The 25811-nt window shown below is 40.6% G+C and overlaps 1 protein-coding gene and 1 long non-coding RNA gene across 3 annotated transcripts in view; one reads left to right on the top strand and one right to left on the bottom strand.

The window, feature by feature from the left end:
• The first annotated feature begins 61 nt into the window (after positions 1-61).
• The window catches only part of LOC113602841 (uncharacterized), a 108644-nt gene continuing 82894 nt past the window's right edge, over positions 62-25811 (top strand). For both annotated transcript variants that reach the window (XR_003424371.2, XR_008300306.1), the window contains exons 1-3: positions 62-201; positions 19858-19942; positions 25358-25418. This is a non-coding gene — a long non-coding RNA (uncharacterized LOC113602841). The remainder of the gene's footprint in view (positions 202-19857; positions 19943-25357; positions 25419-25811) is intronic.
• The window catches only part of CB4H12orf56 (chromosome B4 C12orf56 homolog), a 111014-nt gene continuing 87629 nt past the window's right edge, over positions 2427-25811 (bottom strand). Inside the window, exon 13 of the mRNA XM_027071339.2 lies at positions 2427-3908. Coding sequence (XP_026927140.1) covers positions 3887-3908 — 22 coding nt within the window. The 3' untranslated portion in view covers positions 2427-3886. The remainder of the gene's footprint in view (positions 3909-25811) is intronic.

The following is a 25811-nucleotide window of genomic DNA, read 5'->3' on the forward strand; positions in this document are numbered from 1 at the left end:
GCTCGTGAGCGCGCTGCCGCCTGGACCGCGCTTGGGCCTTAGAGAGGACACCAGTAAGGGCCAAGGAAGGAGGGAAGTGGCCCGTCTTCAGCTCCTGAGCAACTTCGGCGCTTCGTTTCCCGTACTGCTGACTATTCGGATCTTTAGGGCAGAACACGAGACGGTCAACTCGCTGCTCCGCGGACCTGACTGCGTTCTGAGGTGAGCTGAGAGGCCCCTCCCTGTGAGACTGCGTCAGTGCTGGTGACGTCACGCTGACTTGACGTCCGTAGTTCTTGGTCTTAACATCTGGCCTGGGCTCGCCTGGGGCCTGAGGGCGGGGCGCGAAGATGAGGCTAGTGGCTCGAACTGTTCTCTCTCACAAGGAGTCAGTTCTCATGCCTTTTAAACCAACGCAAGTACGTGGCTTATAGTACCTGATACCGGTAAAGGTTTGTATCTTATCCCCCTGTTTCATTTTCACCCAGTCGCACACTTTGCAATAATTCGCACCTGTATTCTGCACAAGGCATCTCAGGTTCGCGCGAAGGGAACAGCTTCCAAGCAGAGCTCTGCAGCTTACCCATGCTACCCAATCTACGTTAGGCTTCCTTCAAAAGGTCTTCCAGGAAGGATAAATTTTTAAAAAAATTTTTTTAACGTTTATTCATTTTTGAGACAGAGAGAGACAGAGCATGAATGGGGGAAGGTCAGAGAGAGAGGGAGACACAGAATCTGAAACAGGCTCCAGGCTCTGAGCTGTCAGCACAGAGCCCCACGCGGGGCTCGAACTCACGGACGGGGAGGTCATGCCCTGAGCCGAAGTCGGACGCCCAACCGACTGAGCCACCCAGGCGCCCCCAGGAAGGATAAATGAATGAAACTTCTGTTGAAGGTTCTGAACTGATGCCCTGTTGCATTCAGATTAATTGCAAATTCCTTGACATTTAAGAAACACCGTAAACCCACGGGCGCCTGGGTGGCTTAGTCAGCTGGACATCCCACGTCAGCTCAGGTCATGATCACCCGGTTGTGGGCTGGAGCCCCGCCTCAGGTTCTGTGCTGACAGCTCAGAGCCTGGAGCCTGCTTCAGATTCTCGGTCTCCCTGTCTGTCTACCCTCACCCTCTCTCTCTCTGCCCTTACCCTGCTCTCGCGCTCTCCCTCTCTCTCTGTCTCAAAAATAAATAAACATTAAAAAAAAAAAATAAAAGAAACACCATAAACCCAGCTTATAGGCATGTCCACTACTCTGAAATTATGCCCACTACTTGCTCAGTTAGTTTTTTCCTTTCTTCCTTGTACATGATTATTTTACACTAGTCACACTGTTGAATCACGTGTATTCATATGCTTCTTTGACCTCAGTGGTGAACTCCCCGAGTCAGAATCTAACGTTCACTCACCTTTATAATTGTTCATAATGGATAGTACAGTGATATTTGTTGAAATGAGGGAATTGTCTGTTTTCATTTTTTTTTTTGTCAAACTAGATCTGTTTTGCTATCACCACCTTTTCATGCAAATCCAACAGTTTAGTTTTAATGAATATATAGTGCGCCTGTTCCCTGCTCTCAAGAATATAGTTGGATACAATCAGCCATGTTAACTGCGATACAGGGCAGAATTTTATGTGTTATAAAGGTGAAAAAGGAGGCAGCAGTCATATCTTTTGGGAAGAATCAGGGAGGCTTCCAGGAGGAGAATATGATGGTTCTTGATGAATGAGTAGAAGTTAGTAATCAAAAAAAGTGTAATACTAACACCAAAACCAACAGACAGTGAAAGAGGGTCATGAAGCTCACAAACATACCCAAGTAATATAAGAATTCCTAAGATAATAAAGGTGGCATCATAAATCAGTAGGGGAAGGGAAAACTTAATTGATAGTGAAGGAGACATGATTGTGACGGAAAAAAAAAAAAAGCACAAAACAAAAACTCCTGTGTCCTGCAACAAAAAATAACAGGGGCACCTGGGTGGCTCAGTCAGTTAAGCGTCGCACTTCAGCTGAGGTCATGATCTCATGGTTTGTGGGTCCAAGCCCCGCATTGGGCTCTTTGCTGTCAGCGCTGAACCCCCTTTGGATCCTGTCTTCCTCACTCTCTGCCCCTCCCCCACTCATGCACAGCTCTTTCAAAAATAAATAAAACATCAAAAAAATAACTACAGAGGTACCTGAGTGGCTCAGTCAGTTGAGCATCTGACTCTTGGTTTCCACCCAGGTCATGATCTCGTGGTTTGTGTGTGTGAGTCTACACTGGGCTCCATGCTGGCAGTGTGGACCTGCTTGGTTTCCTCTCTGCCTCCTCTCTCTCTTGTGTGCCCTCTCTCTCAAAAATAAATAAATAAACTTAAAAAAATAATAACTACATGTGTAAAAAACAAAACCATAAACAAACTAGAATACAAATGCAAGTGAAGATGTAATTGACTTAGGGATAGGAAAGAGCCTTTTAATTATAGAAGAATTGGAGGAAATTACAAAGGAAGAGATTGACTTGACAATAAAAATGTTAAGAAAACACAATGCCAACATTGTAACATATGTCAGACAAAAATTTAATATGCTCAACATTTTAAGATGTAGTAATCATAGAAATGCAGATTGAACTATTCAATTTTCCCCTATCAGGTTTTTTTTTTTGTTTTTGTTTTTTTTTAATTCTTAAGTGCTGATAATCATGCAGTGAGTTTGTGTTTCTACATTGCAGATGGGAATGTAACTTGGTATGACCTTCTGGAAAACATTTGGCAGTATACATTAAGGTTAAATGAGAATATATGTACAGTGTCTAGGACAGTGTCTGTGATGAGCTCATGCTTAATAGGTGTTAGTAATATCTATCATTATTTTTACTGTTGTTATCAACAGCATCATCATACCTTTTCATCAGCAAAGCACCTAGTATAATACCTTGAACTTAATGGATATTTGCTGAACATTTGATTGGGCTAATTCTCTTTGTCTCATAAGAATTTTATAGGAAAAGATAGTCAATGACATGTCAACCTGTTAAAACATTAAAATTATAAAGCAAGAAGTTACCTTGAATGATCGTATGGTTCAGCCTATAAACAGGATACTTTGTACAGTAGTGATAAATGTTTGTTATTGATGGTACGTTAGCTATCTTTTGCTGCATATCAAATAACCCCAAACTACACCTTCAGGGCACTGGGCTGGCTAAGTTGGTAGAGCATGTGACTTTTGATGTTGGGGTGGTGAGTTCAAGCCCCACGTTGGGGTAGAGTTTACTTTTTAAAAAAAGTATTTGGAGAGCCTGGCTGGCTCAGTCAGTAGAGCATGCAACTCTCCATCTCAAGGTTGTGAGTGTAAGCCCCTGTTGGGCATAGAGATTACTTTAAGAGAAAAAAAAAAAAACAGGGGTGCCTGGGTTGGGCACGTGGCTCATGATTTTGGCTCAGGTCGTGGTCTCATTGTTCATGGGTTCGAGCCTTGCACCAGACTCCACATGGAGCTTGCTTGGGATTCTCTTTCTCCCTCTTTCTCTGCCCCTCCCCCAGCCCCTCCCCCAGCCCCTCCCCCTCTCTCTCTCTCTCTTTCTCTCTCTCTCTCTCTCTCTCAAAATAAATACACTTAAAAATAATAAAACAAACCCAAAATGTTGTGGCTTAAAACAGTAAAAGTCCTGTATTATCTCTCCCAATTTCTGAGTCAGGAACTCAGGAACGGTTCAGCTGGGCATTTCTGTTTCAGTCTCAGACTCAGAAGGTTGAAGTCAGATGTTGTTGGCTAGGGCTGTGGTCATCTGAAGATTTATTTGGAGCTGGAGAATCCACTTCCAAGGTGATTCTCTCACATGTCTGAGAAGTTGGCTTCGTCTGTTGGCCACAGGGGCTTTTCCGCAGGATAGCTTGAGTGTTCTCACAGAGTGGCAACTGGCTTATTCCGGAGGAAATGATGATCTGAAAGACCAAAGCAGAAGCTGCAGTGCCTTTTATGACATAGCCTTGACTATGTTCAGGACCAGTCTTGATTGAATTTGGGCAGGAGAGTAATGAAGTGCATGAATGCTAGGAAAGAAGGATCAGTAGAGGCTACCCCGGAGGCTGGTCCCACAGGTGAAGATGACATTTTCAGCTGGAGAATTGTCTATCTTCTTAAAAATGTCTCAGGATGGAAGCCGTTAAAAGTGCTTCTTTGTAGTATTGCTCAAGAAGTTGTTTCTTAATTTCAGCCATGAGCTCTCCTATTAAGTCTAGGAAAACAGTTGTGTTCAAGACTATTGATTTAATACTGCTCTTTACAGCTTGAAAATTTCCCTACTGACAGTACCAGTGACAAAACCATTTTAGTGGCAACAACCCTTTTGGGGAGCAAAAGACCATTAAGAACAGGCAAGGTGATGATTCATTCATTTAGTCAAGCATCCATTTTTGTCACTGATTTGATATAGTGGACTGTGTTTTATGTGTGGCCAATAGACACATAAAGTAACATACACCAGGGCACCTGGGTGGCTCAGTCAGTTAAGCATCTGATTCTTGGTTTCAGCTCAGGTCATGATCTCAGGTTTGTGAGATCGAACCCTGAATCAGGCTCTGTGCTAACAGCATGGAGCCTGTTTGGGATTCTCTCTCTCTCTCTCTCTCTCTCTCTCTCTCTCTCTCTGTCTCTGCCCCTCCCTCTCTCATTCTCGCATTCTCTTTTTCTTTCAAAATAATTAAATAAAATACATTAAAAAAATAAAGTAACATATACCAAAAATAATTTTACAACTTAATGATTATGCCAGTTAATTATCACTCAAGTTTTAAATCATTTGGACTCACTTCACTTTTGCTGTTCTATTTTATTGACATAATATTGACATAATAACAAAACTCATTGATTTAGCACTTACTGTGTGCCAGGTGCTCTACATATCACTAATATTCCAACAAACCTTCAAAGGTGTAGTTATCACCATTTTATTGTGGAGTAATTAAGTAATATGTCCAAAGTACACAGCCAGTAAGTGGCAAGGCTGAAATGCAAGCCAAAATCTGTGTCTCTTTCCTTTCTCAAGCATGGCTGCTGTTAGGCATACGTATGTTATCCCCATACGCATAAGCCTCCCACCTGAGACGTAAGAGACTTCCACATTGTTATTCAGGCATTCTCAAATTGTTTCTGTAGGTGTCTCCCGTACTATATTGACAATGTGGTTGAAAGATATGACTTCAGGGGCATCTCGTGGCTCAATCGGTTAAGCGTCTGACTCTTGATTTCTGCTCAGGTTATCATCTTGTGATTCATGTGTTCAAGCCCTGCCTCGAGGTCTGGGTTGATGGCATGGAGTCTGTTTGGGATTCTTTGTCTCCCTTTTTCTCTGCCCCTCCCCTGCTCACGCTCATGTGTGCATGCGCATGCACTTTCTCTCTCTCTCTCTCTTTCTCAAAAATAAGTAAACATTTTTTTTAAAGGAAAAAAGATGTGATTTAAGTGAGAAGTCTTTTTTGGCTTACCAAGAGGAACCAGATATTTCATATAGAACAACCTCTCATTTTCTTTTCAGATTATTTACTAAAAAATTTCAGACAATTAGCGATACATTATATAGCTCTTTAGCATCTAACTTTCAACTAAATTACCTTCTCTGTTGTATATAAAAAAAAAGTCTGAACAGGGGCGCCTGGCTGGCTCAGTCGGTAGAGCATGTGACTGACTCTTGATCTTGGGATCATGAGTTCAGGCCCCATGCTGGGTGTAGAGTATACTTAAAAAAAGAAAAGAAAAGAAAAGAAAAAAACACTTTTTTTTTTTTTTACACTTAATTAACTCTTCCCATTTTGTTTTTCTACACTTCTAAATATAATGTGATTCTGAAATCAAGATTAGGAGATTATATAGGGTGATGAATTGAGGGAACTCATCCAAGCTTAAAGAGAGAAAGAATAGTTTAGATCTGTTCTCTAAATAACCATTGATTAATATTGGTATAGAACTGCATTGTCCAATATTTGGTAGCCACTAGCAATATGTGGCTATTTACATTTAAATGAATTGAAACTAAATAAAATTTGAAATTTGGTTCTTCATTTGCACTAGCCACATTTCAAATGCTCAGTAGCCAACCATGGCTAGTGGCTGTTGGATGACACTGATACCAAAATTTGTATTATTACAAAAAAGTTCTATGGGACAATGCTAGGAAGAAGTGATATCAGAAGAAGGAATTTCACAGATAAAACAAAATAAGCCAAAATGAACAGCAAAGTCTATTATTATTTTAATCCTACTTCATACTTTTTTTCTTGACAATATTCGCATTTATGCTTTCTCTTCATAGTGTTTTATATGTATATACTTCTTTTAAAAAAAAATTTTTTTTTTAACCTTTATTTATTTTTGAGACAGAGAGAGACAGAGCATGAACGGGGGAGGCTCAGAGAGAGGGAGACACAGAATCTGAAACAAGCTCCAGGCTCTGAGCTGTCAGCACAGAGCCCCACGCGGGGCTCGAACTCACGGACCGTGAGATCATGACCTGAGCCGAAGTCGGATGCTTAACTGACTGAGTCACCCAGGCGCCCCTATATGTATATACTAATAAATAAGAAATAAGTACAACTAAACTTATGGAATACTTAATAAATTCCAGGAATTGTGCAAAGTGCTTTACATGAATTAAGTCATTTTTAATTCTTACGGCAATACTCTGTTGTGGAAAATTTGGAAACTATTTAAAAAAGAGAGAAAGCCGAGCTCAATCCCCAAACCCGGAGATAATCAGGGTTCACATTTCTAGTGGATGCTGTGTGGTATGCTGCCCAGATCCCAAGCTGTAGCTGCCAGGGGTGTCGGCTGCTAATGACTCACGGTGGCTTCTCTCCAAAATTGCCTTCTGTGAAGGAAACCGCCTCATCCTGGGTTACAGTCTGTCCCTGGGGGCGACTCAGATCCAAGGACTGGTCAGTTGTGAGGTACAAGGCAGAGTCCCTCAATTGTAACAATCTGGGACATTCAGCTTTAGAATTCCCCATGGGACCCGCCAGTTAAAGCCTCTGTGGCAAGTGCCCTGCAGGTCACCTCCCTCTGCCCCGTCCTGCCTCCCTCAGAGGTGCTGTTCCTGAAAGCACTCTGGAGTAAAATCAAGCACCTGCATGCACCTCCCTGCCTCAGTCTGTTTCCTAGAAAACCCAACCTAAGTCAGCATTTTCAGAACGTGAGTTCTGGGTTTTTTGTATATAACTGTTCAAGTTTTTTAAATCTGTCAAAACTTTTTTCACCCCAACAAATTTGATGATTTCTTATCCAGTGTTTTGTATGTTCGTTTATTAGTTGATAACATTTCTAGGAATAATTTTGCATGTACTTAAGTATGTTTCTGTACCACAGTTTTTAACAGTCTCCTGGGATTCATCTGGCACATCATACTCCGTTAATCTTGTATTCTCAGATGTTTTGGTATTTCCTGGTTTTCACTGTGGCAGACCCTAGAACTCAACAGACCAACACCCATTCCCAGTTTTCCTCTTACTTGCCTGCCTATAGGATAGGAAAACCAAATATTCCCAAATGTTCTGTTTTCTTCACCTTACCGAAGATTACTGAGGTTGAGGGAGAAATTCCAGGAAAGGGAGGCATACGTGTATTGCCTTCCAAATAAAATGAGACAGTCAAAACTGGTATTTGTTGTCTGTTCTTTCTGCTTTGTGAGCCAGGGGAAGTCTAGAGCCGTAGTAGCCATCTTTCATCCCTGAAGGGAAAGTCAAGAAAATTCAAGGCTTTTGACTTTGAGAAAATTCAGCATTTAAACCAATGCCAGCAATGACCTATCTCTGGATTTCTTGTCATGAGGAGAAAGATAACTTTTTTTTAAGCTACTTGTGTTTGGATTTTCTGTAATTTACAGCTAAAATCATTTATAAATGTCACTGATCCTGGAGTGCATGGGTGGCTCAGTCAGTTGAGCATCTGACTCTTGATTTCAGCTCAGGTCATGATCTCAGCCAGGGTCATGAGATCGAGCCCCGCATGGGTCTCTGTGTTCAGTGTGGATGGAGCCTGCTTAAGATTCTCTCTCTCTCTCTCTCTCTCTCTCTCTGTCTCTGTCTCTTTCTCTTTCCCTTTCTCCCTCTGCCCCTCTCCTCTGCTCATACGCTCGCTCTCCAAAATTAAAAAAAAGTCAACTGTTCTTGACATTTGTGATTAGAGGTAATGCAGTGATGAACATTGTATGTAAAAACCTGAATAGCAACAACTTAACATAAAAATCAGGGAGGAAGAGAATTAGGATCCTGCGTTTACAACATTTCTTCTTCTTGACCCTATGCAGCTCTGTGCTTAACCTTCCCACTTTCTTTTTCTTGTGGAGACCAGAGAAATAGCACACATAAGTCTTCTCAAATTTTTCCAAAAAACAATAGTAGTTGGAAGGGGAAATAGGCCTTTTATACATGAGAAACTTATCTCTCCAAAGAAGATATTTTGGCAAATGCACCATGCCATGGTGTCATATCCACTAATACAGAATCGGCAGGGCTTTTTGGAGCATGTACTGTGTGAACTGGCATGCATTTTAGATTGTCAAGAAGTAACTCTCCATATATTTGACTGGAAATCATTAGTATCTCCAGAGTTAGGATATTTTATTCTCTCAGAATGAACATGGAGAATCAGAGAAGCTGAACTGAACTACCATTTGAAGTAAAAAGAGCAGTGTTAAATTGCAAACTAGATAAAGAAATTGTATTTGAGTTTGATCCCAGCTTTCTAGTGACAGGTACTTGACAACGTGAAACCCGAATCTGGTAAGTCTACCTCCATGACTGCTTCTTACTCACCCGGTCTTGAGACTGTTTCTAATTCTGCAGCCCCAGAAACCCTCAGGTTGTCTGGTTCTGGTTCAAAGTGAAGGCATGGGGATGCTTTTTGGTAGCATAGTGAGAGTGTCTTAAGTTAGAGACGTTCTGGCTCATTCCTCCTAGTGTCTTTAGGATGGGAGATAGCTCCAGATCTGGCCAGACTGCTTGCCAGTTTGCTCCAGACTACACTGCCATTCACGGGCACAGACTAAAACTGAACTGGCATGAGTGATAAAGTGAAAAAGCAGCCTAAAGAAATCATATATCTGATAGGAGCTTAATACCTAGATTATATATAAAGAACTCCTATAGCACAGCAACAAAAAACATATATCCCAATTTTATTTTTTCCTTTTTTTTTTTTTATTTTTAATTTTAGGTAGGACCCATGCCCAATGTGGGGCTTGAACTCATGACTCTGAGATCAAGAGTTGCATGCTCTACTGACTGAGCCAGCCAGGCACCCCCATATATCCCAACTTTAAAATGGGCAAAGAAGATATACAAATGATCAACAAGTATATGAAACAATGCTTGACATCACATCATTAATCATTAGGGAAGTGCAAATCAGAACCACTATGAAATGTCACCTCATACTCATTGGGATAGCTATAATCAAAACACCAGAAAATAGTAAGTGTCAACAAGGATGGGGAGAAATTGGAACCCTTTTGCACTATTGGTAGGAATGTAAAGTAGTACAGCTGCTATGGAAAACAGTGTGGGGGTTCCTCAAAAAAGTTAAAAATTAGAGGGGCGCCTGGGTGGCTCAGTCGGTTAAGTGTCCAACTTCAGCTCAGGTCATGGTCTCATGGTTCATGAGTTCAAGCCCTGCATCGGGCTCTGTGCTGACAGCTCAGAGCCTGGAGCCTGCTTCAGATTCTATGTCTCCCTCTCTCTCTACCCCTCCCCTGCTCACTCTCTCTCTCTCACTCTCTCTCTCTCTCCCCCTCAAAAAATAAATAAACATTAAAAAATATTTTTTTAAGTTAAAAATTAGAATTACCATATGATCCAGCCATCCCACTTCTGGGTGTATATCCAAAAGAATTGAAAGCAAGATCTTGAAGAGATATTTACATACCTATGTTTATAACAGCATTATTCACAATAGCCAAGAAGTGGGAGCAACCCAAATGTCATAAACAGAGGAATGGATAAACAAAATGTGGCACAGACATACAACGGAATATTATTCAGCCTTACAATGGAAATAAGGAAATCCTGTCATATGCTACAGCATGGATTTTGAGGACATTATGTTAGGCGAAATGAGCTAGTCACAAAAAATTAAATACTGTATGATTCCATTTATATGAGGTATCAAGAGTAGTTAAATTTATAGAGATAGAGAGTAGAATGGTGGTTGCCAGAGACAAGAGGGGAGAGGGAGAGGGAATGAGGAATTACTATTTAAGAAGTGTAGGGTTTCAGTTTTGCCAAAATGAAAATGTTCTGGAGATCGCTGCAGTGTGAATATACTTAGCCCTGGAGAAGGGAAGGGGGAGGAAGGTGAGGTGAAGATCATAAGTGCCCACAACGCTTAAAATATTTACTGTCTGGGCCCTTTACAGAAGGTTACTAACCCCACAAACCGTATTATTCATGGCCCATTTCACAGTTTTTGTATTTTCTTGGTGTATTAGGTGCAAGAAGTAGGAACCACTCACACCATTTTGAGCAAAAAGGGATTTAATACAGGGAGTCAGGAGTTTAGCAAATCATTGGCAAGGGTGGTTGGGTCACCGGGGGTCTCCAGGAGTGATTCCTAGCACAAGACTGCTATTCTGGCCTACTGGGAGAGCCGATACCTCTGCAACCATCAGAGAGGTGGCCGTCAGTAGACTCCGTGGGTACTGTACAGTTCAAAGACCTGTCACTGTAGCTGTGATCTGAGGATCAGGAAGCACTGCTTCCCCTGTGATGACCTCTCAACACCCACAGAGTTGGCACCTGGACACTGAACTAATGCTGAGGAAAGCCCAGTGGGTGCACAGATGAAACAAACAGGTGTTCTGTTGCAGCAGCAACAAAGCGAATGACTCCAGCCCCAGATCCACCTTCCAAGTGCTTCTGACTGGCAAAAGCAGAACCCTAACTGCAGGGAGATGAGGGGAAACGTGGTTTTTCCTTCTTTAGCCCCTGCAGGATCAGAAAGCACACTAGGGGTTTGGAGTGGATGCCGAGAGCCAGCCGAGGACACCCACCACAGCTGGTCTGTGGCTTCAGGCTCTTTCCAACCCTTCTCACTTTGGCCAACTCCTTATCCTTTTATCTGAGAAACCTCCTCTGATGCTCCCTTCCCTACCTCCTCCCTTCCTAGATAGGATGTCCTTCCGTGAGCTCCCATAGCTCTAAGCTCTGGCTCAGCCATGTACGTACCACTCCGTATGATAACAGCCTGGTTCCTTCCTCCACTAGATTGCAGGCTCCTTGAAAGCACAAACTCAGTCTTATTAACATGTAGGTAATTGGTGTATATTTGTTGAGAATAATAGTTACCATAATATAACATCAGAAATAGCGTCTCTTCTCCTGTTTTTGTTGTTCCGTACTCTTGTGTGCTGGTATCTGTACACAGTGCATGCTCAGTAAATATTAACTTCCTGGTCGGAGCAAAGAGAAACTCCACCAATGCTCTATATGTGTGTATTCTAATTTGACTCTGTCTGCTTACATAGGTTAGTAATACTGTGGAACAGCTAATGTTTGAACATTTTCAACGTATGTGTACATGTACATACGCTCGTGAGTATATATATAATCCCCGCAACTATTCTATTAGGTAGACGCTAATAGCGTCTACTATTTTTATTCCCATTTTATAGATGAAGAAACCGGGGCTTAGATAGGTAAATATGTTATCTATAGTCACACCTAGTGACAGAGCTGAGACTCACATCAGGGTCTAATATCAAAATCTGTACTTTTAGCCACAATGACGATGATGTTGATTGTGATGACAGCTGTGGTTCCAGATATTGTGCTCGGCATTTTACATGTGTTTTCTTAAGCAATATATTTCCTTGCAAAGAATTGATGCTTAATGGTTGTTACATGTGGTAAGGTAGATAAACCTCTTGATTATCTGTGGACTCTGCTGCTAATTCACTGTGTGACTTCAGGCAAACTACTAACCCTTCTGAGCTCTCATTTCCTTCTCTGCAAATCAGTGAATGATTTTTAAAATATTTCTAGTTCTAAAATTCCAGAACTCTGTGAAGCAATTCTACTTTGTTTTTCATTCCATAATTTTTACTTCTTAGCCTCTGAATTCTAAGTAGGATTCCTATAGGATCTCGATTTTATTTCAGCGTTTGCTCATATCTTCATGGTACCTTGTCTGGTGCTCAGCACAGTTTGTAACAGCCTCATAGAGGTATAGATGGAGATTTCTGTAAATCTCCATCTATATAAGTCAATTTATATAAATTGAAATCCATCCAAGGGGAAATACCCATCTTCACAAGAAGCCATACTTATATGTTACCTTCCTTAGGAGATGACATTCAAATATAACTTAGGGCTACCTTAGAGATAATCATCCCTCCGCACCCTTGGAAGCTTTTCTGTAGTCTGAGATAAGATTCTTACCTTAAGGCAAAGTTGTGGTCACTGCCTAAGCATCTACTTTTGTGACTGAATAAAGAAAGGTTTCTTTTATGAAAATTGTGCTGGGTACTCGTAAAAGGGTTCTTGGTCTGTGGATAATGCCAGATACAGTAGGGAGTTTTCTACAGGGAACCTGTTTTTATTCTTCTCCCTATCTTTTACAGTATAGTCAGAAACTCACAAATCATTCAGTAGCTTTTCTGAATCTTTGAGAAATTATTTATTAGAAAATGAGTTAAAAAAGAACTAGAATTCTCCCCCAATAAATAAACCAATAAATGGCTTATGTGCAATTCAAAATGATTCTGAAACCTTGACTTTACATTTTTATTTCAGACAGCCTCAAGAAAAATAGTACAGATCAAATGAGAGAGTTAAGCCAAAATGCATGTGAACAGGGAAAGAAAATAAATAACTTTTAAAATAGCTATTCTTAGCTGCTATTTTGCATACTAGGGGAATGGCAACATTTGCCTGGGGCGGGGGGGGGGGGGAAGGAGAAGGAAAAAAAAAGTTGGCATTTTGGGGTAGTCTGTATGGGGGGGAGGTTTGACAACGTAAGTTGCCTTGAATAATAGAACCTCCGAGATTGGACTTGAAGAACTTAAAAAAGAGATGAGAAGGAAGTCTGAGCAAAATGGCAGCACCCTGAGAAGAAAATACAGTGAGAAATTCCCCATGTTGAAAATGGCCAAAGAACTTTTAGGTACTTATATTTCTTTCCTTGTGCTGTATTATACTACCTCCTTTCTTGTTCCCGGACTTCCATTAACTGTTCATTATAAGCAACCACTTATAGGGGTGCCTGGGTGGCTCGGTTGGCTGAGCATCTGACTTCAGCTCAGGTCATGATCTCACAGTTTGTGAGTTTGAGCCCCACTTCCAGGGAGCACGACCGCCGCTTTGGGCGAACCCCGCTTCTCTCTCCTCTCTCTATCTCTGTCCCTTGTGGGATTCTCTGTCTCTGCCCCTTGTTCACTTGCCCCCCCCAAAAAATAATAATAATAAATGACCACTTATATATAATGGTACTTGGGGAATAAATGAAGAGGGGACAGTGGTCACAGTTAGGATGAAGCGGGGCACAGGGAAGACAGAAACCACAAGACAGACCAAAGCAAGAAGTTAGAATAAGACATGATTCAGAATTGTTTCTTAACTTTGGGGAATATACCTGTATATTAACAGATTGGATAAATTTAGAAGCCTGGGGCGCTTGAGGTCACTCCGAACAACACATGAAGGGTTAAAGTCTGATCTAAAGCAGCAGGAAAACTCCCAGACTCTGCAGGGTCAGCACAGTGGGTCCACATACTCTTGGTTCACTTTTCTTCCAGGACTCAAATGTAGAGAATCCATAGAGAAAATTGGAGACCAACATTAAGAACCGTTCATTTGACTGGAGAAACTACATATTTAAAAACAACAGCAACAACCAGAACTCTCTAACCAGTTCATATGTGGGTCTGTGCATTTCTTAGTAACTGTCACCATGGTAGCAAGGCAGTTTGACAAGGGCGCCTTCTTAGCATAGTACATACAAAGGGGAGAGATCACAGCTAATCATGTACTGTCTTGTACCTTCTTTATTTAGTTGTGCTCATCCCGTATTCCTGACTATTAGCCTCTGACACTTCTCTCCCTAATGGCATCAAGTACAATGCTAGGAATATATTAGGCACTCAAACATGTACACTGATTGACTGAATTAAATAAATGGTGTTTCTACTATGCCTTCCTTTCCAGTCTATAGGGAATGTCACCCGGCAGAAATCTGATCTTAAAAATGGCTCCTACGTTTGTCTGGGGGATCAAAAGTAGGCCATTTTCTTGATTGGGCTGGCCCAGTGTGGATTTCAGGTTGAGGGGGTGAAGGGACAGTGATTAGGTTCTCGGAGATACTGTATTACTGAAAGACTAACAAGTGAGTGGTAAGTAGAAAAGTGTAGGTAGAAAAGTGAGGCTATTCGAGGCCCGGAAGCTTTGTGTAAGGACTTGCACGCAGCACTTTTTCCTGGGTGCAAACACAACTGTGGCAGCCGTTTCTGTGGTGTTTGATATTAGGACTGAGTTAAAGCCCTGAGGACAGGGCATTCCACCGATTCTGGCTTCAAACCGGGAAAGCTTTTTAAGCCCCTAGCCCCGCCTTATACCCCATTCACACTCAGCCTGGGAAGTCTCCTTATTATAGTCCCTTGAATTAATGATAATCTTTTACTAGAGCCTTTTCCATAATACATTTTCACATTTCATTTTAATTGTCATCTATGTAATTGCTCTACATTTTCTGTTTTTTAACATTTTGTTATTTCACATTTTCTTTTAAAAGTGTTTAAACGTGGACACACCTCCTTATTTTAATAACCAGCATGCCCATGTTTGCTACTTTAAAATCCGAGTTCCTGGGCACCTGGGTGACTTAGTTGGTTAAGCGTCCGACTTCGGCTCAGGTCATGATCTCACAATTCGTGGGTTCAAGCCCCGCGTCAGGCTTTGTGCAGACAGCTCAGAGCCTGGAGCCTGCTTTGGTTTCTGTGTCTCCCTCTCTCTCTCCCCTCCCCCACTCATGCTCTGTGTCTGTCTCTCAAAAATAAACATTAAAAAAATTAAAAATAAAAAAATAATAAAATCTGAGTTCCTGCATTTTCAGCAGCTCTTCAAACTGTGCCACCTTCGCCATATGGATAGATATTCTAATCATGTTCAAGACTGAAATCAGCTGCAATAATTTGTCTTTGGAATTCTTTCTTTTTAAAGCAGTTTTTTTTTTATGTTTTTGTTTTTATTTATTTATTTTGAAAGAGAGTGTGAGCAGGGCAAGGGCACAGAGAGAGGAAGAGAGAGAACCCCAAGCGCTGTCAGCACAGAGCCCGATGCAGTGCTCAAAATCATGAAATGTAAGATCATGACCTGAGTAGAAATCAAGAGTCAGATACTTAACCGACTGAGCCACCCAGGTGCCCCTGTCTTTGGAATTCTTTAGCAGTAGCTGTTGATAAAGCCCAAATGTGACCAGTTTGGTGGGTCAGCCACTGAGACATGATCATCATAATGCTATCACCCTCCCTGGGACCAACTATGCAGGACCAGCCTGTTGTGGAAAGGGCTGTATCAGTCACTATTCCCAGAGAGGAACAGGTTAAATCCTTCCAAACCTGCTGAGGAATTTGCCCTAGTTCTTTGAAACTAGCGTGTAACTTGAAAGTATAATTGGTTGCAAATGTGTTTCTTTCTTCCTCAAAATTACTTTTGAACCCTGTGAGACAGAGAGAAAGGCATTTCTCTTTGCATAGATTCAGACCGCCACTGTTGATAAACTGATCTAATTCTGTATGAAATTTGGGGAGCATACAAGTAATGTGACTTCATTTTATCAAAGGAATGTTTAGACCTCTAGTTGTGAAAGTCAATGAATACACAATTGTTGTGGTTATAGCATTCAGGTCTCCTCTGTCGATTTTTTTACCTCTGAGTTTAGCACAAGTGCTCAATTTGTTGAATGAGTGAGTGAATGAAAAGCTCGTCACAGTGTGACTCCTACCTACTTTTTAAAAAATACTTATTTATTTTGAGAGAGAAAGATAGACAGCACTCACACGTGCAAACTGGAGAGGGGCAGAAAGAGAGGGGGAGAGAGAATCCCAAGCAGGTTCCGCACTGTGAGCACAGAGCCCATCGTGAGGCTCAAACCCATGAACTGCAAGATCGTGATGCGAGCTGAAATCAAGAGTCGGACACTTAACTGACTAAGCCACCCAGGTACTCCCTACCTACTTTTCCAACTGTATTTCCTACTGTCTTTCTTCCAAAAAAAATATACAGTAGTTTACACTCTGGCAAAACAGCTGTTCTGTTTCCCAAAAACCTCTCCTGCTTTTCCACTTTGGTACTTCTGTTGCCATACCACTGCCTAGAATGTTCTTCTCTTACTTCCCAGACCAGGAAAATGTGACTGTTTTCTCATCTCAAATGCCATGTCCTTCATGAAAATTTTACTGATTATTTCAATAACACATAAGCCTTTTCTCCTTATGGCTCACAAAACTTTACCTCGTGGTCATTTATTATCAACCATCTTATGTTATAATTGTTTTTGTGGTTGATTTATTCCCCTTTCTATAAAGTTAGCTTCTCAAAGATAGGCACTGGGTCTTATTAAACTTTACAGTGATTAGCACACGCTTGATACTCAATAGCTACTAGTTGCTGAAATAATTTTAGTAATTAATATTGCTATTACTGTACTACAACTCCAGCAAATTTTATCATTTTTCTAAATAAAACAAAAATGTTCTCATATATTAACACTGTTGGAGCTCCAGAATTAGATCAGAACTGTATCTTTGTCAACATTTTCTTTCTAGTTAATTCTGCAGGTTGGATATTGAAGCATTCATTAAGACTCTCACTTTGTGTTTTAATTTTTTTAATGTTTATTTTTAAGAGAGAGAGAGCACTCGTGCAAGTGGGGGAGGGGCAGAGAGCTAGGGAGACAGAATCTGAAGCAGGCTGCAGTCTCTGAGCTGTCAGCACAGAGCCTGATGCGGGGCTCAAACTCACAAACCGTGAGAGCTGAAGTTGGATGCTTAACCCACGGAACCACCCAGGCTCATTGTGTTTTAAATGATCATGGACTTACTTGGTTCTTTTAGTGACATCATTAGCATTATTAAAAGTCATATCTTTTTCTCCTCAAAGAAGATCTTTTGAGTATTTTTTCCTGAACTATGTATGTATTGTTAAATTCTTAACTCCGGTGATCATTCATTCCTTCGTTCTTGCCTGCATTACTAAAAAGCTGCAGTTCCGTCCGTTCATCAATTTGCATATGAGGCAAAGGGTTTCAGAGAGACTCTTGGGGCTGTGCTTTTTGCATAATGTTAAACATTTCTTTCTACTGATGACCTATTCTTGACACATAATGATAAAAACAAAGATTCTCTTCCAATTTTTTTTTAAATTAGCTATCACCACCTGCAAGGCATAAAGAGAAAGGAAATGGAGCATAAATTATCCCAGAATTGAGCCTGGAAGTCATTTGAGAAACTTCCCTCTTGAAAGCAGAAACCCTGCTCTATGTTTTATTTCCTAAAATGTCTAGCTCTCCTGAAGAAGGTAATAACTCATTTGGGAAATTCTAAGGATTTAAGACAAAAGATACAAAGAGGTGGATAAGATTGTCCTTTACAGAATTTGGGACAGTCTTAATTCTGACCAGTGCCTCGGTAGCAGTCCTGGAATACAACTTTCCAAGTCTCTTAAAAGCATTACTCATAGTGGCACCTGGGTGGCTCAGTCAGTTAAGCGTCCAGCTTTAGCTCAGGTCATGATCTCGCGGTCCGTGAGTTCAAGCCCCGCGTCGGGCTCTGTGCTGACAGCTCAGAGCCTGGAGCCTGCTTCGGATTCTGTGTCTCCCTCTCTTTGCCCTTCTCCCACTCACATTCTGTCTCTCTCTCTCAAAAATAAGTAAACATTAAAAAAAAAAAAAAAGCATTATTCCTAAAATAAGTACTTCTCCAGTCAAACCCTTACTAGTTTTTATTTTACCATTTTATTATTTATTTTTAAGGTTTTTTTTTTTTTTTTTTTTTTTTAGTTATCTCTACACCCAACATGGTGCCCAGATTTATAACCCCAAGATCAAGAGTTGCATGCTTCACCAACTGATCCAGCTAGGTGCCCCCCCCCACTTTTTTAAAGTTTATTTGTTTGTTTGTTTGTTTGTTTGTTTTGAGAGAGAAACAGAGCAAGTGGGAAAGGGGTAGAGAGAAAGGGAGAGACAGAATCCCAAGCAGGCTCCCTACTGTCAGTGAAGAGCCTGATGCAGGGCTTGAACTCACAAACCGCGAGATCATGACCTGAGCCTAAACCAAGACTCAGAAGCTTAACTGACTGAGCCACGAGGTGCCCCTAGGTACCCTTTAAAAAAACTTTTTTTTTAAGTAAGAAGAAGAAACATTTAGATTAAATGTTTTCATCACCCCCTCACATTACCTCTCCAAAGAGATAATGAGATGAAGTTTTGTTTTTCAACCATGGGAAGTTGAAGAATTTCAGCTAACTAACCTGCTGGTCTAAGTAAGAGAAGAGAGATGGACAAAATGATTGCTTCCCTGAGAAGCTTGGCTGGGACCAAGTGAAGGTCTTCACAGCCTGGTGTCTATACAAGACGCCGATACTGGAAATAACATGAGTCTGGGTATATCTGAGCATGTGGACTGAGCTCCCGGATTTAATTACAAACCACTGAGTCAAAGGGAGTTCATCATTGTTTGTATCACACATCTACAACACATGTAGATCTGCTCCCCAGCAAGCCCCAACAACAAAAGCCTATCTGACTAGTCATCCTCCTGCTCTTCTAAATTGAATTTTCCAGATTTAAGTAGCTGAATCTGAAGTAAGCTTCTGAAAGGAACCAGTTTATCTGGTATCTGTAGCAGAGGTTGGCAAAATTCCACATTCAGGACCAAGTAGCCTGGAGCCTGTTATGTTTTTTCTTTAACAGCTTTATTGAGATATAATTCATGTGCCATACAGTTCCCCCTTTTAAAGTGTACAATTCATTGGTTTTTAATATATTTTCTGAGTTGTGCTACCATCACCACAATTAATTTTATAACATTTTCATCACACCCCCAACAATCCCATACCCATAAGCAGTCATTTCCCCTGTCTCCCCTAACTGTAATTAATCACTAATCTACTTTTTGTCTTTATATATTTGCCTATTCTGACATTCCATGTAAATGAAATCATACAGTATTTGGTCTTTTATGCCTGGTTTCTTCTACTTAGCATGTTTTCAGGATTCATCCATGTTGTAGCACATCAATACTTCATTTCTCTTTATTGCCAAATAATTTACTATATGGATGTTTCCACATTTTGGTTATGAATAATGCTGCCATGAACATTTGTACACAATATTTTGCATGGATATATATTTTCATTTCTCTTCGGTGTATATATACCTAGAAGTAGAATTGCCGGATCATATGGTGACTCTATCTTTAACCATTTGAGGAACTGCCAGACTGCTTTCCAAGACGGCTGTGATATTTCACATTTTTACCAGTAGTGTGTGAGGGTTCCAATTTTGCCAAGAATTGCTATTATGTATCTTTTTTATAATAGCTACCTAGGGGGTGAGAAGTGGCATCTCGTTGTGGTTTTGTTTTGCATTACTCTAATCTGCAGCCAATTTTTATATAGTCTAAAACTAAGAATGGTTTGTACATTTTTTAAATGTTGAGAAAAACACTTCATGATACATGAAAATTTTCTGAAATTTAAATTTCAGTCTCTATAAATAAAGTTTTATTGGAATATAGCCAAACCCATTCATTATGTATTGTCTGTGGCTGCTTTTCTCACTACGCCGAAGTAATTACAACAGAGACCATATGGCCTGCAAAGCCTAAAATATTTACTGTCTGACCATTCACAGAGAAAGTTTCCCAACCCTGGTCTACAATATAGTTGGATTCGACTACAAAGGATCTGGGGTAGGAAGGAGGAAGTATGACTGCCTGGTAAGAATAGATTCCTTCTTTCTTTCCTTCCTTCCTTATTCCTTCCTTCCTCTTTCTTTCTTCCTTTCTTCTTCCTTTCGTAGGCTCCACGCCCAATGTGGGGCTCAAACTCATGACCCTGAGATTAGGAGTCATATGCTCTACCAACTGAGCTAGCCAGGAGCCCAGGATTTTTTTTCCTTAATAAAAATAGAACGCAAGCTGGCAGAATAAGGAAACACATCAGGATATTATGGAACTTAGGTAGACCACCATATTTTTATCTGAATCATTATTATAACATTCTTCCAAATCTGGGCTCTCCCCATCGTACAAATTTCTCCCAGAGTTCTATTCCTAATCTGCCACTCTGATCATATATTGTTCATCAGAAACCTCTAGGGGTTTCCCACATCCACAGACTCTTAGGACCATTTAACCAGGGTCTGGCATGATCTGATAGCATCTTAATGTTCCAACCTTGCCTTCCAGCACTTTGAACCAGACCACCCAGCCTGAATTTCAGGATTCTGTGCTCATTCTTATTTTTCTTCTACGTAGAATGCTTTTTCTCTTCTCCAAATCCCAAACACACTTTATTATTGTTATTGTGAAATGTTTCAAGTATACAGAGAGGTAAAGAGAATGATATAGGAATATCTATGCACTCACCAACCACCAAGCTTTGTCAAGTCTTATCATTTTCCATGTTCTGTGGTGTTAAAAAAATATCATAGAGTTAGTTATTTTTAAAGCCTCCTCAAATACAAAATCTTATAAGTAGGCCTCCTTGAGACCTTGTTCCTGTGATCTCCTGTGATTTCCTGTAACACTTTCTATGTACCTCCATCATTGACCTGTTCTGTCCTTATAAAATATTTTGAATATTCCTCACTATTATCATTCTCATGGAGGGGTACAAAGATTATTTATTTTAGGTAGTCTAACGAAAAGACATTTAAAAAATTTTTAACTGTGGGTTTCTTTTTTAATGTTTATTTTTGAGAGAGAGAAAGAGACAGAGTGAGAGTGGGGAGGGGCAAAGAGAGAGGGAGACACAGAATCTGAAGCAGGCTCCAGTCTCTGAACTGTCAGCACAGAGCCCGATGCCAGACTTGAACCCACAGACTGACTCTGACATCATGACCTGAGCCAAAGTCAAGTGCTTAACTAACTGAGCCACCCAGGCACCTCCAAAATTGTGTTTATTTAAAAATGTACACTAGATGGGCACCTGGGTGGCTCAGTCAGTTGAGTGTCTGACTCTTGATTTCAGCTCAGGTCATGATCTCACAGTCACGGGATCGAACCCTGTGTGGGGCTCTGTGTTGGGCACGGAGCCTGCTCGGGATTCTCTCCCTTCCTCTCCCTCTGCCCCTCCCCTGCTTGCACGCACTCTCTCTCTCTTAAAAAGTAAAAATGAAAAAAAAATTATAAAAAATAATAAAACAAAAATGTACATTAGAAATGTATGTACATACTAGTGTTTAAAAATATATATCTAGATCACCAACTCTGTGATTTCCCAGATATCCTTTAGGACATGGCTAAAGTAGGTAGAGATAGTAGAAAATTATTGAGTAAATAAAAATATAGATGATATGGCAAAAATTTTGAAGATTATATTCAAATAATTTAGCTTAGAAAACTTAGCTTGTTAGAACAGGGACTTAGTTTTGTTTATTTTTGTATGCTCTAAGTACCCAACTAACCCAGAAAAGATGCTTATTGAATTGAATTTATTTCTCTCTGGGGCAAGATCCTTGAAAATCATAGGGAACCTCCTAAACCTTCTGACAGACCACTTAAGACATTTCCTCCACATTGAATGCCCCTGGCACATATGCCAGAGACAGATGGTGCTTTTTTCCCTCTCTCCCCATCCTGTCCATTATGACAAGTTGCCCCAGTTGGGGCTTGATTAAGTATGAAATAATGCCGGTGATAGTCATGTTCTGAAGGCATGAGGACTCCAGCTTGCCAGGATGCTCTCATCAGCGTTGCTTCAACAGAACGATCTCAGCAAATTTCAGTTTGTGGACCATTTTGGTTCTTGGATCTGGTCCACCACACACACACACACACACACACACACACACACACACTCAGCATACTTTATGTTTTAGAGAAGTGTTTCTTGGTCTCCTTAAAATTCACTATTTTGTGGCATTTCTTTCTTCCTTTCTTCCTCCCTCCCTCCCTTCCTCTGTCACTTCCTCCCTCTCTTCCTTCCTCCCTTCCTTCCTTCCTTCCTTCCTTCCTTCCTTTGTAGGCTTCACGCCCAGCACAGAACCCAGCATGGGATTTGAACTCACGCCCCTGAGATTGAGACCTGAGCTGAAGTCAAGAGTCAGACACTTAACCAACTGAGCCACCCAGGCACTCCTGGCATTTTTTCATTATTGTTAATACTGAACCATCTGAAGTCACGTTGGCAACTGAATTTGGTCTTGAGACTTGGCAGTGAGGAATCATTTTGTATAGCAAACCCAATGCACAATGTTAGCCAAATTATGTCATACGGTTACAAAACTCCTGTCCTATCTTCCAGCTTTTCTGAGTAAATGTGACTCTTTCAGAAGTTTCACTCCTCCTACCCTAAAATGACCTTATATGCTCTCAGATATCAGAGGATCCTAAGTGTGATGAAATCCTTTATTTCCTTTCTTAGAGCCTGCTTAAATTTTAAGGTGGTGTTTTGGGAGAGTGGGAAGCAGGGGGAACTCCTGAGACCTCTGAGTCACAAAAGGAGATCAGAACATGTCTAAAGTTTGATTTAACCCTCAAAGCTTCACTCATATTGGGCTAAATAAGCCTCTGGGAGAAGCCTATGAAACTTCTGTATATGGCTTTAACAAGTGTTTTCTTTCCTAATTCCTACTGCTAAGGCACAGGTCTTTGCTGATCTTAAAACTCCATGACAGGACTAGCTTATAAGCAGGTTTTTTAATGTTACACTTTATCATCCAAATGAAGACACTTTTATAAATGAAACAGGAGTACTGGGAAGAAAAAGGCATAAACCACCGAGCCTCTTATCTCTAACAGATCCTTTCAAACTGGGGACTGGTTTTTGGTTTTTTTTTTTTCTTCCCAGGGGAGGGGACTAGTTTTCAACTTGAAAGTCTAGGGGGTTTCTCAGAGAGTTTGAAGTTTTGTTTTCATTTCAGTGACATGGCTGTGTTTGCATTGTTTATGCTAATCCATTGTTTGTCCCGAGTGGGAAAATTTTAATTGGCCTTGGTCAAAAAGAGAACAGAATCAGACTTCACTTCCAGATAGGGAAATGTTCAAGCCAAGCCAAGTCAGGGGACAGCATGGCCTGTAAAAAAAGACATGTAGTTGTTCTGAAAGAGAAAAGTGCGATAGCAGGATACTGAACTCAAGAGCCTATGTTATATATTGTACCATATTCATTTTGCAAGAGGAGATGGAGTTTCAGCAAAATGTCATACGTTACATTAAAAATATTAATTTGTATTTAATTTTATAAACGTTTCAATCCTAAATTTGTGTTGGTTAAGTGTCCAACCTCTGCTCAGGTCATGATCTTGCTGTTCGTGAGTTCGAGCCCCACGTCGGGCTTTTTGCTGACAGCTAAGAGCCTGGAGCCTGCTTCAGATTCTGTGTCTCCCTCTGTCTCTGCCCCTCCCCTGCTTGCGCTCTGTTTCTCTCTCTCAAAAATAAACATTAAAAAATAAATAAATAAATAAATAAATAAATAAATTTGTGTTGACTTAATAAGAGCATAAGGAGCTTTCTTACACCTGTATTTATGTAGTACATATTAAAGAAGCATAACAACAAAAAATAATTTAATTTTGAAGGTCCACAGGAATTGTAAAAGTTTAAGAGTCCATTCTCCTGCTTAGAGCAGTTTTAGTATTAGATCTTTTTCTTCCTAACCCAACTATGCCCTCTGGTGGTTAGTTGCTGATAGAAGCAAAATACTCCCTTTATAAAATGTGTCCTTTTCAGATTCATTTGTAGATCAGATGTGCAGCCGACAAAATAATTTCCCTGTAGAAACGGTGTTGTAAACAATGGCAGTTACTGCCGGATAGCCCACAAAAACCCACAGTGGTTCTAGGTCACTTGATCCTCAGCCTCCTTTGACCTCCTCCACTGCCTTCCTCACTGGCCAAACAGATCACCATATCCCCAGTCACTGTCAACACCACTACTACTCTGTCCCCATACCTTTCCCGAGTAGAAAGAGGGAGGAAGTGAGTTAGTGCTTCTGTCAACTCCAAAATCTTATAGAAATAACTTGTGCCCTGAAACCCCTCCCCCTCCTGGGGCCTTCAGAGGAATGGGCCACCTAGAAGGAAACTTAGAGGTCCTCTTTGCTTCTTTCCAAATCTTGGGGTAAATAATCTTGCTTCCTTTTCTTTTGTCCTGCCCAGAGCTCCTCTTAGTTTTTCAGGGTTAGAGTCATCTTCCAAGTAGAAGGCAACAAGGAAGGAAAAGCAGACTAGGAAAAAGTGGAAAGAAAAGAAAATGCTTTGACCCAAGGTTTCCCCAAACCCAGAAGTCAGAAGTCTCTGATATCTAACCAGTAAACCTTCAAACACCTGGTCTCCTCCATGCTTGACAACTTTCCTTTACCAGTCCCTTCTGGAAGAGGAAGGGTTGAGGGAACACTCAGTCTCATGGTACCTGGTGTGTATCATACCAGGAGCATTTAAGCAGTCAGCTATTATTTGTACTTTGTGATTCCGAGGGCCTCTCCCTGGTGAGGGATAGGGACGATGTGGACCCTGCTGTGTCTAGGCAGATACAAATCCCATTTTCAACAACTAGAAGAGGAGCGCCTGGGTGGCCCAGTAGATTAAGTATCCGACTTCAGCTCAGTTCATGATCTCACAGTTTGTGGGTTTGAGCCCCAAGTCGTGCTCTGTGCTGGCAGCTCGGAGCCTTGAGCCTGCTTCAGATTCTGTGTCTTCTTCTCTCTCTCTCTCTCTCTCTGCCCCTCCCCTGCTCATGCTCTCTTTCTCTCTCTCTCTCTCTCTCTCAAAAATAAATAAACATTAAAAAAAATTTTTTTAAAGATAAAGGAACTAGAAGAACTCTTCAGAAGATTATTGAATCCATTTATAGTGACAAAAGGGAAAATTTATATGATTTTAACAAAGTAGGAAAAAATAGCAAAAACATACAGACAAGTGAAACACTTCAGCTAGTTAGAGTACCTGACTGTGGTACATTACTTAATTTGGAATTGCCCTAACATTGACATAATGTGAAAGTTTATTTAAAATAAATGAAAATGTTGATTGTTTTATCTATTGCTATTTAGTAAACCACTCAGTGGGGAGTAGGAAAGACTTAGAAGCTGGCCAGCAGGGAAACTGCTGATGGCTGTGAAAGGTTTTTTATTCATACCAGCAGCATCACACTGTGATATGAATTTTTTTCTCTCTGTCATTCTTCTAGGTAAGGAAAGGAAAAGAAAGCGGGAAACACTGGAAAAATAAACGAGTTCTTTCCTGTGAAGGTGAGCTTGATTATTTTTCTGTTGAATTTTGGTAAAATAGCAAGGATTAGATTAATTAATGATTGATAACAAATGAAGATTAGTGAGAACAGGTAGGGTACTTAATGCTACCTAAATATTTGTATTTAAGTTTTTATCTGCATCATGTATCCTATTTGAAAATAAAGTTTCTGTAAAGTACAAAAACAAAAATAAAATACTTTGAGTGTGAAAAAATAAATTAAAAAAAAAACCCAAAGAATCTAAAACTCAGAAGCTTAAAACAACCCTTTATTTAAAAACAAAACAAAGTTGAGCTCATAGAAACAGAGTAGAAAGTGCTGGCTAGGGAACAGGGGAGAATAGGGAGAGGGAGAGAACTATCTCTCCAAATTTTCAAGGGTACTAACTTTT

The sequence above is a fragment of the Acinonyx jubatus genome, chromosome B4, assembly GCF_027475565.1.
Source record: "Acinonyx jubatus isolate Ajub_Pintada_27869175 chromosome B4, VMU_Ajub_asm_v1.0, whole genome shotgun sequence".
NCBI lineage: Eukaryota > Metazoa > Chordata > Mammalia > Carnivora > Felidae > Acinonyx > Acinonyx jubatus.